At 38.2% G+C, this 15,143-nt stretch overlaps 1 protein-coding gene across 1 annotated transcript in view; it reads left to right on the plus strand.

Annotated features, from left to right (window-relative positions):
• Nucleotides 1–295: 295 nt before the first annotated feature.
• vwc2l (von Willebrand factor C domain containing 2 like) overlaps nt 296–15,143 on the plus strand; it is a gene marked incomplete at both ends in the record, with an annotated part of 35,517 nt that continues 20,669 nt past the window's right edge. Inside the window, 2 exons of the mRNA XM_079822544.1 lie at nt 296–685; nt 6,886–6,972. Coding sequence (XP_079678670.1) covers nt 296–685; nt 6,886–6,972 — 477 coding nt within the window. The remainder of the gene's footprint in view (nt 686–6,885; nt 6,973–15,143) is intronic.

Consider the following 15,143-nt stretch of genomic DNA (forward strand, 5'->3'; position numbering starts at 1 on the left):
TACATGTTAAAGCTGTGACGGTTGAAGGTTTGAGACACATTTAACAGATTCAAACATTGTTACAACACTCCCCATTCATCCCTATGCGAGTTTACTTTTCAACTTTACCATGATCATTAACGTAGGCTATAGTGTGACGATCTTTTCATGAGTTAAGATAAAGAAAATGCATGTCCAGTTATCAAGCAACGGGTTGTTTACATTTCTTTCAGTGTCACATTTGCAGCATGGAGACTTACAACTTAAGGGACCCGCGACACTCTCCTTGAATGCGTCAAGACTGCCGCGGCAAAGGATGGGCCCTTTTCTCCCGGGGATTTGCGTCGTGCTGCTCGCCCTGAACGCCGCTGTCTCGCCGGCTTCTGTCAGCCCTGAGGACTATCCCGTCACGGACGAGGCCGAGAGGACTGCCAACAATGACATCATTTTCGATGACTACCGAGGGAAAGGCTGCGTGGATGACAGTGGCTTTGTGTACAAGCTCGGGGAACGCTTCTTCCCTGGCCACTCGAACTGCCCGTGCGTGTGCACGGAGGACGGGCCTGTCTGTGACCAACCCGAGTGCCCTAAAATACACCCCAAGTGCACCAAGGTGGAACACAACGGGTGTTGCCCCGAGTGCAAGGAGGTCAAAAACTTCTGTGAATACAAAGGGAAGACTTATAAAATCCTGGAGGAGTTCAAGGTAGGATCGCTGCCTCCCAATTACCTGAATAACTATTGCAAGGTTATATTATGAATTTAGCATTGAATTGTGTAATCCACATGCCTCTGATCAATTATTACGTGCTTCTTGCACTCCAGCTGAAACTTCAACGATGTACAATGGAGAATCATATGGGACTTTGTTTATAAAAGGTCCAATTGGAAAATTGTGGGTGCATTTACAGTTTGAATTGCAAGTTTCACAAGTCTGGCAGCATATATGACAAGATCTTTCAAATCCTATGCCAAAATCCAAGTGAATCTTGCTTGATGTAGATTTCAAGAATACATATACACGATCGCACCACTATGTCCTCAAATACACTATATTAGTTTGTGTGGGTGGGTCCGTGCATGAGTGCAGTATGGGATATTGTGGGATAGTTTTGTGCTTGTTTTACTCCAGCTCATCATGATAAGTCCTATCCATCACTATCAACTGTAATTTGATTAGAACTGTGCCACAGAAACAATCCACTTGACAAAGCAATCCATTTAAAACTAGCATGCATTTTCTCTTTAGATCCAAGTTATTTATATTGATCAGAGGAAGAAAGCAAACCAATCAATCATACAACAAAGCATTGAAGTATTCTTAAAAAGACCCATCATCCATACACAGATACATGAGTGTTGTGCTACATGACGAACCATTCTGCCAACTCGAGATTCATGACAGAACTGACAAATACATTAGGCATTTCGTTTTCAAGACCGCTTTATCAGAACTAACATGTTGTAAGCTCTGGCGAGGGACAAGAAGTTGCCTCATATTGCCACATTTAATTACCATAAGTAGTCTATTAAGCAGTTGCAAATACTAGATATTTCTCTAATACTATAATGTATATAAAACACAACTTCAACAGGACCCTTGTTTACTTGGACTGATGCCTTTCTACATGCAGGGATGCAAATGGCAGGTGGTACATAATTTATTTTCACATACCAGAAAGGCATTCAGAAATATTCATTCCCGGCCTAAACACACAAAATGAGTTTTTTTTGTAACATACAATGTCAGAGAATTGAAACTTGCAACAGGAAAGAGACTGATGAGATCACAACAGATGCCCGGAATTTCTACTTTTACCAACAAAGCTCATTTCCAGGGTTAACATGGGCTGTTTCAGCAGCTGCAAACTCTAATATAGGTTTTAGATATCAACAAATGGCAAAGCAATAAATCATCAGACACAAAATTAGTCTTTGGACTCGCAAGTGCACCTCTTAGATTAGAGTTTCCAGCACATGTTAGCACCATTTATGGATTTCATCTCTCTTGAGACTCTAAATTCTGTACCCTTCTGCAGATTCTGTCACAGTCATTTTAATATTAATATAAACATGTATGTTTGGCATTACTTTTGCTACATTCATTTGATAATTCAACACTTATTAATAATTTAATAACATTCCATAGTCAAATTTGAATAGTTATTTGTAATGATTAATGATACTGAGCCAAATCATATTTCCAAAATGATATTTAAAGATAAACATCCTATATTAAGAAGAAAGAACAGACAGAACATAAGAAATTGTCTTTGATGTTTCTGATCATTTATACTTCACCGGCTTTATTAGTAATTATGTTTCATCTTAATTGTGGCGCTTTGGATCTATTTCATGGATTTGCACTGCATGTATCTTGAATCTTCTCTCTCCAGAGAAGTTAGATATCTTTAGCATTCATCTCATGCTTACATCTGATTCATTGGGTTTAATCTGCAGATAATGTAAATTCAGGCCTTTTTAGGCAACCTGTCTCCCGACATTAAGTGTATTGCAAAGATTATTATCGTAGACTATATTACCATGTAGATAAAAAACAGAACAATGTTTAATATCAGGATAATAGTGGGGTGGAAGGTCTATGTAATTCAGTCTCACGCTGGGTGATGAATTTCCCATCCGGCAAAATCTGATATATTATCACTCACCAGTTCTGTTGTATCAACATGGGGCTGGCCAGCTTTTGACAAAATCAGCATTTTATTGCAATGCATAGTGTTTTCTTTGAGGTGTCAAGCTAAATTCAGTTCCACAAACAGTGCCTTGCCTGTTTCTCTATAAACAAAGATTTAGGATTTTTTTCAAAGTCCAATCAAATTAAAGGATTCGTTCACTTCAGAATTAAAATGTCCTAATTTGCTCACCCCAGTGGCATCCAAGATGTTTATGTCTTTCTTTGTTCAGTTGAAAAGGTTTTTGAAGAAAACATTCCAGGATTTTTCTCCATGTAGTGGACTTTAACGGGAACCAATGGGTTGAATGTCCAAACTGCAGTTTCAATGCAGCTTCAAAGGTCTCTACACAATCCCAGCCGAGGAATAAGGGTCTTATCTAGCGAAACGATCTGTCATTTTCGGGAAAAATTTAAATGTATATACTTTGTAACCACAAATACTTGTCTACGTAAACGTCATGCATTGGAAAGGTCACGTGACGTAGGTGGATATGGTGAAAAACTCCATCTCATTTTCTCCTACAACTTCAAAATCGTCCGACATCTTTGTTTTACCTTTCTACCTCACATTCGCTGTGTAAACACTGGGGCCGTACTTCCGATTATGTCATGCGTGACCTTTCCAATGTGTCTGCGTAATGCGTGGCGCATCGCAGAGCTAGTGCAGGATGAGCATTTGTGGTTAAAAGTATATACATTTTTATTTATTTTTTTTAGAAAATGACTGATCGTTTCGCTAGATAAGACCCTTATTCCTCGACTGGGATCGTGTAGAGCCCTTTGAAGCTGTATTTAAACAGCAAGTTGGACCTTCAACCTGTTGGTTCCAGTTGAAGTCCACTATATGATTTTCCTCAAGCCCTTAATTTCTTTTTGACTGGAGAAAGAAAGACATAAACATCTTGGATGCCAAGATGGGGGTGAGTAAATGATCAGGAAATTTTAATTCTGAAGTGAACTAATCCTTTAAAATCTATAAAAGCTGGCAAGGTCAGAGCACTTAATTTAAACACCAACATCTAAGGAATCGCTTTGTGCCTGACAAGAAAGTTAAATGACATAAATGTCATTACTGGGGAAAGAGTGACAGAGTCAAGCGGTTTCTTTTTAACTTGGGTCTCTGAGACTTCTAAATCAAATCTTTGTTAGGTGGCTGATTAGCCCCGTTGTGATGCAAGTACATGTTTTAGCTAGACATATTTACTAAGTCTGTTTGATAAAAAGATCAGGTTCATCAATACAGCATCTCACCCGCGTGTTCTCTCCAACCTTGAGTGGAAGGACAACTTACAATCTTTTATTGCATTTAAAAGCGTTTATCTGACTCTATTGATTATCTCCCATCAGAAGAGATCCTGACTGAAAGCTCATAAACAAAGCGAAGCAATTCATAACCAGCAGAAATCCATTTTTCATCAGTTTCCACTCTGAGTTGAAAATTAAGCAAATGAGGCATCACTGCTCAATAGTGTCCAGTGAGATCTCTTTGAATTAAAAAGCAACTACTGAGGTCCAGCTGTGAACGGGAATCAAAGGGCATCACGGCTCTTGATAGCTGATCCAATTAAGAGAAGCCGACAGGGTAACCTTTGGTGTGGGCCACATTGGCATTTCCTCAGCCGTTCTTTGCCGAGGACTGTATTTACTTGGCTCGGCAGGAGTGGGAGGAGCCCCACTGAGATATGAATCTTACACACAGAGAAGGCTTTTCACTGTAGAATAAGGCAGAGCAATCAGTCAGCAGAGCTTTTTGCTGTTACTAATCACTGCAAATGACAGCTGAGTGACGGATTTTGAAATGAAAGAATCGAAGTGCATCATCAAAGCGATTCACGTTGGCCCGTGTGTAGCCCAGCTTGACCTGGACCGTTATGTGGCTTATTAAATGTCACGTTTCCCAGGCTGAGGGTGATTGAATGAGCTACAGGATTTATACCAACACAACAGAGTTGATCACATCATTTCTAAAACAGGGCAATAGCTCATCCAATCCGAGTCTTGATTTTTATAATGTTTGCAGTGAAAGTTCAGGAAGAGCATGTTCATATAATTCTGTCAATCGAAACCCTTCGCTGCTCTTTTCCTGCACCTTTTCTCTCTGTGCTTTAAAGGAGGAAGGGTGTATTAGGAAGCCATACCAGCTCATTTAGATCATATGAAAATATAACATTTTATATAATATAAAAATACAAGTTTTCAATACAAAGCGGAAGATACAGTGGCTCCAAAAAGTATTTGGACATTTATGCAACACCTAAATGTCTATATCGTTGGATTAGAAAAACAATTAAATGGAGAAAAAAAATACATATGCATATACATACACTACCTTTGAAAAATATGGAGTCATTAAAATTGTTATTGTTAAGAAATTAATACTTTTAGGATGCATAAAATTGATCAAAAGTGACTGTAAAGACATGTATAATGTTACAAAAGATTTCTATTTCAATTCAAATGCTGTTCTTTAGAACTTTCTGTTCATCAAAGATGAAAAATGTATTGTTTTCACAAACATTTTAAGCAGCACAACTATTTTCAATATTGATAATAATAAGAACAGCTTTTGAGCACCAAATCAGCATATTAGAATGATTTCTGAAGGATCATGTGACAATGAAGACTTGAGTAATGGCTGCTGAAATATTAAAATAGAAAACAGTCACTTTAAATTGTAATAACATTTCACAATGTTACTGTTTTACTGTATTTTTGATCAAATTAATGCAGCCTTGGTGAGCATAGAAAAATCTTACCGACCCCAAACTTTTAAACTGTAGTGGAGAACTGGAACAGTTGGTTAAAGGAGTAGTTCACTTTAAAATGCAAAAAAACCCATCATTTACTCACCCTCAAGCCATTCTAGGTGTAAATTACTTTCTTCTTTCTGATGAACACAATCAGAGTTATATTCATAAAAATCCTGATGCGTCCAAGCTTTATAATGTACGGAGCCCCGCACATGACATGCAGCAAAAAACTAGTAGGCTAAATCGTGCGCACGATTTATAAATCGAGGGAACAAATTAGTAAAACGTCTTCACAATTTAGCAAATCGAGGGAACTAAATAGTAAATCGTTTTTCTTGCACGTCATGTGCGGGGCTCCGTAATAATGGCTGTGACGGGGTCCATTGAAAAAAAGCACATCCATCCAACATAAACGTACTCCACCTGCTACGGGGGTTAATAAAGGCCTTCTGAAGTGAATCGATGGGGTTTTGTAAGAAAAATATCCATATCTAAAACTTAAAATATCTAGCTTCCGCAAGACCGCATTCAACTTAGGAAAAAAGCATAATTGGTGCAACGTATCTCTAGAACGTTGTGTAAGCGTTTTGAACCGCGAGAGGCGTTACACTTTCTTCGTAAGTTGATTACGGAAGGCGGTCTGGCGGAAGCTAGATATTTTTCTTTGTAAAGTAAGAAGACATATTTAAAGTTTTAATAATGGACATTTTTCTTATAAAACCCCATCGATTCGCTTCAAAAGGTCTGTGGTGTATGTTTATTATGGATAGATGTGCTTTTTTGAGCTTCAAACTCAATGGACCCTGTCACTGCCATTATAAAGCTTGGAAGCATTAGGATATTTATTAATATAACTCCGATTTTGTTCATCAGAAAGAAGAAAGTCATACAACTAGGATGGTTTGAGGGTGAGTAAATCATGGGGTAATTTTGATTTTAAAGCGAACTACTCCTTTAAATAATTTTTTTTTAAAAACATAATTTGTTTACAGATATACCACTTGGTTTAATATTTTGTAACTAATGCAAGAAATTGTCCAAATACATTTTGTGGCCACTTTACACAAGAACAAAATATACTGTACTGTGAGTGTAAGAACATATAAAAACAATATGATTATTACATTAATGCCCGGTTTCACAGACAAGGCTTAAACCTAGTCCAAGACTAAATTGCATGTTTGAGCTGTCTTAACTGAAAGCAACTTGCACTGACATATCTTAAAATATGTCTCAAGATGCACACCAGTAATGTTTTTTTTAAGGCACATTTATAAAACCCTACTCCCAGTCCTGACTTATTCTAAGCCCTGTCTGTGAAACCAGGCCTAAATGTTAACATTTGGTGATTTTAGGGGGCAGTGGGATTAGGGTTCTGGGGGGTAGTGGTTCCTTTTCTGCTGTTGTGTTATATTCCCTAAGAGCTCTGAAACTTACCCTCAGTAGGTGTTTCACCTACAGGGTCCCCCAGCAGCCGTGGAAGGGAGCCACTCCACCGCCGCACCCCCAGCCACTGCTCAGCTGCAAGCAAGAGGCCGGAGCTATAGGGTGAGTTCAGATCCCAGGCAGAAAGGCTATAGGGCCGGGATGTGAGCTCTGAACGATCCCGTCTGTGTGCCTGGGATCACCAGGAAGGGGAATACCTGTGAGAGGGGGTGAGAAAATGAAGATTTGAGCGGATGGCTTATAGATAACGCACGCAAAATAAAATTAGACATATACTTTCATGAGGTCTGGGCACCCTCATTGGATTTTTCTTGCTGAATCCTAAAGCATTCCGAGAAAGCCACGTTTTGTAAATGAATCAGATAATGTCTTGTCGCAGGTATCGCTTCAACAAAAGAGCAGTGTGCCGGTTTTGTTCGGCATCTCGGAAAAGACGGCGGAGCATTTTTTCATGCTATGAATATTCAACGAGGAAATGTCCATTTAAATTCCATCTAAACCCAGGCAGTGTCGATCACTGTCAGGAGACTGCAAGTTTATTAAAACAGATATGTAGAGTAATCTGTTTAGCACTGAAATGTTTCAACTATACGTCTCTTTCTCTCGCACACACACGCGTACATGCAAAATACGTTGCCCTCTCATCTGCATATTCTACAGTGAGCAGTAATTAGTGACTGTACTCAGTCAAACTCTGACACCTGTGAGAGGAAATAGCTATAAAAAGCACCTGAAATGAATTGCTTAAATTGATTTTCCGATCCAACTGCCTGAGGAACAGCATGGTTTTAATTTAAAACACTGATTAAAAGCTAACAAGTAGGCCAGCGGAAACTGGAACTATGAAATGGTTTCAGCGAGTTTAATCTTATATTCCAAATCCTTCAAGTTGAAATTGGTGGTCACTTCAGTATCTCAATTTTCCCACCATCCTCTCTGTCTTGTATTCCCCGATCCTGGTGTTGTTTTAACATAATCACATAGGAATGCAACCTTTGCAACCCACCGTGATCTTTAACATTTTCTGAAGGCACTTCGCATGAGCCTTTTAGTCACCCCCATGTCTGGAACTACATTTCCCAGAATGCTGTCAGAATGATGTAGCTCAGCATCTGTGCTTAAACTCACGAGGATCTGATGACTCAAGCTCAGTGCATCTGAGCCATCAGTGGCACCATTAGTGAATATAATATATATATTTTTTGCCACTTTATAGCAAGCATGCCCACACGATTCAGTGGTCAGGCCCCACAGAGGAAATCCTGTCATTATTTACTCACACTGATGGCGTTCCCCAGCATGTTTTCCAGCAGTTATTTTGTCTGCGAGACACAAAAAGTGACAATAAATGCATTTCTATATGCAATTTTTTTTAATTTATGCGCATCTTGGCGTTTCCATTCAGCATTTTTGATGCAATATCCCAAAATGTGCATAAAAATAGGTGGATGGAAACATAGCTAATGTCAGTCAAAGTCCAATAAGGACCCAAAATATAGAACATGCATCATATTAAGTCTTCTTAAGCCATATGATAGATTTGTGTGATTCTTGATCAGTTAATTAATAATGTCATAAAGGGATAATTCACCCAAAAATGAAACATTCTGTCATCATTTACTCACCCTCAAGTTGTTCCAAACCTGTATGAATTTCTTCCTTCTGCTGAACAGAAAAGAAGATATTTTGAAGTATGTCGGTAACCAAACAGTTGACGGTAGCCATTGACTTTCAAATAGTATTTTTTCCATACTATGGGAGTCAATAGGGTCCCATAAACTGTTTGGTTATCCATAATCTTCAAAATATCTTCTTTTGCGTTGGAAGAAATACGTACAGGTTTGGAACAACTTGAGGGTGAGTGAATGATGACCGAATTTTCATTTTTGAATGAACTATTTCTTTAAAGGAACACTCCACTTTTTTGGGACTTTAGCTTATTCACTGTATCCCCCAGAGTTAGATAAGTCCATACATAACATTCTCATCTCCGTACATCCCATAACTCTGTCTGACGCACCCACCGTTAGCCTAGCTTAGCACAAAGACTGGAGGTATATGGCTCCAGCTAGCCTACTGGTGACAAAATAACACCAACATTTTCCTATTTACATGTTGTGATGTGCATAGTCACAGCGTGTACAAATAACAAAGTTACATGAGACACATCCATTTTATAAACGTATACACACTGGGGACTATATTCTCAGAAGGCGCAGCACTGTATCCTTACCGTTAGTGACACTATTAGCCTACATGAATAGGGTGGTCACTGCTGTATTGCAGTTGTTCCCGTGCTCCATGTATCCCCTGTAATGTTAGTATTGTGTTGACACGAACGCGCTCTGACTGTCACAGTAACAAATGAGCGGTGCCAGAGGTAATTAGGTGTCTTGTCTATCAGCTTCCAAAGTTTGTAACTCCTTGTCTGTGTATTCTGGCTCAAAATGATATGGTTCTGGATTTTGGTTTGATACAAAGTAAAAATCCTCTGACAATTCCTCAAAGTCAGCCATGCAACAGTCACGTTCGCTACTATCTTCCTAGTCACGTTGGTTTTTTTTGACAGACGTAACAGCAGGGCTTCTCCGGTCCTGCGAGCAAATCACTCCGCCCTCCGCAGAAGTAGAGCAGTGCTGCATCTTCTGAGAATATAGTCCCCAGTGTGTATACGTTTATAATATGGCTGTGTCTCATGTAACCTTGTTATTTGTACACGCTGTGACTATACACATCACAACATGTAAATAGGAAAATGTTGGTGTTATTTTGTCACTTATTGAGCGGTAGGCTAGATGGAGCCATATACCTCCAGTCTTTGTGCTAAGCTAGGCTAACGGTGGGTGCGTCAGACAGAGTTGTGGGATGTACGGAGGTGAGAATGGTATGTATGGACTTATCTAACTCTGGGGGATACAGTGAATAAGCTAAAGTCCTAAAAAGTGGAGTGTTCCTTTAGTGTCCATATACAGTATTTTATGTCACACAGACCGATTAAACAAATTAACAAAGCATGTCTACATTTAGACATTTAACCATCCCTCTTCCCATTAACACAAAAGTCAAATATATTACAGTTCAAAAGTTTAAGCCAGAAAAGATTATTTTTACTTTTTTAATTAATACTTTTATTCATTAAGGATGCATTATTGTAAAGACATTTATAATGTTATGAAAGATTTATATTTAAAATAAATCCTTGAAATTTCTACACATCAAAGAATCCTGAAAATATCTGTTATGTTTCCACAAAAATATTAAGCTGAAACTTTTTTCAACATTGATAATAATAAGAAACGTTACTTGAGCTCCAAATCATCATATTAGAATGATTTATGAAGGATCGTGTGACACTGAAGACTGGAGTAAAGATTCAGCTGTGCTATCACAGGAATACATTACATTTCAAAATATATTAAAATAGAAAACAGTTATTTTAAATTGTAAATATATTTTACAATATTGCTGTTCTTATTGTATTTTTGATCAAATAAATGTAGCCTTGGTGAGAAATCTTAGTGACCCCAAACTTTTGAACGTTAGTGTATACAATTTAAACACCCTCAGAAATACTGTGCTCTTGTAGATTAGACAGAAATGGGAAAAGATTGTGCTCAATGGTTGCAAATTAACCAAATTAAGCATTTTGGCGTCTCACATCATCTCTATCACCAGCATTAAAATGCTTCATCAGGTCCATGTAAAAAGTACCCTTCTAAGGGCTCATCACCATTTATTTAAGCAGTGATAGCACACAGGAGAAGGAGAGCTCTTGAATCGTGGATGATCTTGAAACAATGCATGCTGAAGAAGTAATTGTCCGTTGGAGTAGAAAAGAGTATGCTTCCTCATTCTCTGCGGCGTGACGAGATAAAGCCTCTGTGTTAAACTGACTCATACAGCGTCAACGAATCTAAATGTAACTGGTCAGGTGTAAAATTAGTCCTAATACTATAGGCGTTTCCTCAGAAATGAAATCGTTTTAATCTCATGAGCCATGCAGTAATCAATGTGATTGGACAACAGTACAAAAATGTCACAGACGCCCTTTTACACATGTAACCCTTTGCAGTTACAAAATACTGCTCATACTGTCATCTGCCTTTCAATAAATATGTTCATACAAAGATCACTACCTGCAGAATGCCAAATATATCGTTCAGCACTCTCTCTTTGCTCCTGCAGTATTTATACAGCAGTACCGACTGCTATACGATTGAATGGAAAGCATGACTTCTCATATGTCTTCCTATAAGTGAGCCTTCTTCTAACACAGTTTTTTTCATTAATAATGGATGGCAGTGTTGTTCTTTTGAAAAGCATCATCCCATCATCTGCAACTGATATACAGTAACAAGTCTATACACTATATTGCCAAAAGTATTGGGACACCCCTTCGAATAATTGAATTCAGGTGTTCCAATCACTTCCATGGCCACAGGTGTATAAAATCAAGCACCTAGGCATGCAGACTGCTTCTACAAACATTTGTGAAAGAATGGGTCGCTCTCAGGAGCTCAGTGAATTCAGGCGTGGTACCATGATAGGTTGCCACCTGTGCAAAAAGTCCATTCGAGAAATTTCCTCACTACTAAATATTCCACGGTCAACTGTTAGTGGTATTATAACAAAGTGGAAGCAATTTGGAACAAAGTGGTAGGCCATGTAAAATCACAGAGCGGGGTCAGCATATGCTAAGCCACACAGTGCACAGAAGTCGCCAACTTTCTGCAGAGTCACAGACCTCCAAACTTTGTGTGGCCTTCAGATTAGCTCAAGAACAGTGCGTAGAGAGCTTCATAGAATGGGTTTCCATGGCCGAGCAGCTGCATCCAAGCCTTACATCACCAAGTGAAATGGATGCAGTGGTGTAAAGCATGCCACCACTGGACTCTAGAGCAGTGGAGATGTGTTCTCTGGAGTGACTAATCACGTCTGGAAATGGGATAGACGAGTATGAGTTTGGCGGTTGCCAGGAGAACGGTACTTGTCTGACTGCATTGTGCCATGTGTAAAGTTAGGTGACGGGGGGATTATGGTGTGGGGTTGTTTTTCAGGGGTTGGGGTTGGCCCCTTAGTTACAGTGAAAGGAACTCTTAATTCTTAGAAAGGAACTCTTAATACCAAGACATTTTGGACAATTTCATGTTCCCAACTTTGTGGGAACAGTTTGGGGGATGACCTCAACCCGATTGAACACTTTTGGGATGAATTAGAGCGCCTTCTCGTCCAACATCAGTGCCTGACCTCACAAATGCGCTTCTAAAAGAATGGTCAAAAATTCCCATAAACACACTCCTAAACCTTTTGAAAAGCCTTCCCAGAAGAGTTGAAGCTGTTATAGCTGCAAAGGGTGGGCCAACTCCATATTAAACACTACGGATTAAGAATGGGATGTCATTAAAGTTCATGTGCATGTAAAAACTTTATTATAATTATTATTATTTTTTTATCCATGTAATGACACCAACCATTTACATACCAAGGAAATTTTACACTTCTCGATTCAATTTTTAATTTTTATACAAAAAAAAAACTATTACTACACTGAAAAACTATATGAATCCTTATCAAAGCTTTCTAATTTTCATTAGTTTTTTTGATTAACATTAATGACACAGACTTGAGCAGGTTCATTAGGCTGCTGTCACTTTAAGACATGAGGAACATGACGCGGATCTGACCCATATCCGATAACTCTTTTTAGGACTGTGCTTACATAATACTTTTTTTTTGCACGACAAGACGCAAAAGATAACTAAAATAGTTACCGGAATGCTGTCTGAAAAGCGACTTTCTGTGAGCACGTTTCAGGTGTGTGTTCACAGAGAGACGATTCCTAGACAGCGCAGCAATACCGAATTGAGATCTAATTTGTGTCTTACCACACTTGAATGGTTTAAAAGCACTTGAATGAATGATTGGCTGATCATAGGATAGGCCTACAAGCAGACCACCCTCAGTCGGCCACTCTAAACTAAAAATATAATCACAGAAATGTTATTTTTGAGAGCCCCAAAATGCATATACATATAAGTAATAATAATTCATTTTGAATTAATATTGTGTTTAGTGCAAACCCTGTTGAAAAGAACTACTTAAACCAGCCTGAGCCTGATTAGGTTTACAAGACATTTTAAGCACTTGTCAACTTATCAGCCTAAAAAAAAGGTAAGCAGTACCTGGCAGGTAAACCAGCTGAACACCAGACTGGCTTAAAACCAGCAAACCATCTTTTTTCCAGCAGGGAAATTGTACTCTGGAATTACAATGGTTTACATTTTAGTTGAAACCATGTTGCTGAAAAATATATAATACCATAAGTAGATAATCTTGGGAAGAGTAAAGCCTTTACAATAAGAGTGATCCAGGCCTAGTTACATAAAGAGTCTTTTCAGCAGAACATGATATGAACCTCTTGTCCATTCTGAATGAAATTAATACTTTGTAAGGATGATTTTTTGTAGTACTGCATGTACACTTTGAATCTCATAATACCCATTTAATACACTGCTCAAGTGCCCTTTTGCAAAGTAAGAGTTTCAAGACCATAGTCCGTTTTTCAGCGAGAATGTTAATCTCAGCATTCTCTACAATACAAGCAATGAAAACCAGACGCTTGTGGCCACTGCTGCCCATTGTATGCTTTCTTTGCCGTGTGTTGGCCCTTCCAGGAATCTGGCAGAATTACAAATGATTTGTATGGCCAAGTTCACAAGCCCCTGTCCCACTGGACTGAATGCTGTTATCAATGGAAAACAGAGGATTATTAGTGTACGTGCCACTTACACAGTGTGCAGAGACTAAAGGGCATGACCACTGCCAGGACAAGGGTTCCAATCTCTGTCTGTCCCCGAGACCTTCAGCCCTGCATGATCCATGCTGGCATACGCACAAGTCAGTGTCACCTCTGTGAATACATGCAATTAATGAATAAAACGGATTGTATCATCCAGAGTGGGTTTCAAAAAAGTCCCAGTGCTACAATCTAATACATCATTAATGTTTTTTTAAGTCTCTTATGCTCACCAAGGCTGAATTTATCTTTTACAGTAAAAATATTATTATACAATTTAAAATAACAGTTTTTAATGTATTCTAAAAATGTAATTTATTCCTGTGATGGCAAAGCTTAGTCTTCAGTGTCCTCGGTGTCACACGATCCTTCAGAAATCATTCTAATATGCTGAATTAGCACTCAAGAACCTGTTTTTCTTCTTATTGTCATTGTGTTGAAGTTGTGCTGGAAACCATGATACACTTTCAGGATTATTTAATGAATAGAAAGTTCAAAAGAACAGCATTTATTTGAAATAGAAATCTTTATGAACATTATAAATGTCTTAAATGTGACGTTTGATTTCAAAAACAAAAAAATCTTGCTGACCCCAAACTTTGAGTTAATTCTGGTGTATACTGGAAAAGCAACTTGATTTGTTTTGTGTCATTTAGAAGCAGTATTTCATCAGAAATTTTATACTTTTCAATAATTATAAAAATATTTCAAATAATGGGGCAGCTATTTCTATGAACAGAAAAAACAACGTGCATATCTATTTTGTGATAAGAATTTGTGCCATTCCAAAAGTAAAAAAATACTCTATTATTTCATAGACATATTTCAAAATGATGTGGAATATGCAGAATATACCGTTCTTCTGATATTTAATTAAGATACCTAGTTTTCTTTTTACTAAGTGTTTACAACAGATTGGATGGCACTAACCTGACAAAATGCAAATCCATTCATTATTTCTTTATCAAGCGGTTGCTGAATCAACCCAGACTTTTGTAAACATGACATGGTTAAGGCAGACTGAAAAAAGACAGAGAAAGGACTTTTCAGTTTTTCAGAAACTGACAATTGCCCAGGCATATATATATAGAATCCTATATATCTGACATGTTTAGTTTGTTTAGTTTTAACGTCTGAAACTCAAAATTCAGTTATTATGTTTTATGTTATGCAAAAACATATACAGGGGTTGGACAATGAAACTGAAACACCTGGTTATAGACAACACACATTTATTAGCGTGGTGTAGGGTCTCCTTTAGCAGCCAATACGACTTAATCATGAGAATGGCAGATACAAGTCCTGCACAGTGGCCAGAGGGATTTTTAAACCATTCCTCTTTCAGAACATTGGCCAGGTCATTGTCATGCAGATGGAGGAAAATGTTTTCTGACTTGCTCCTCCAAAACACCCCAAAGTGGCTCAAAAACATTTAGATCTGGTGACTGTGCAGTCCATGGGAGATGTTCATGTTCAT

Source organism: Gobio gobio, assembly GCF_949357685.1.
Source record: "Gobio gobio genome assembly, chromosome: 7".
In the NCBI taxonomy this organism is placed as follows: Eukaryota; Metazoa; Chordata; class Actinopteri; order Cypriniformes; family Gobionidae; genus Gobio; species Gobio gobio.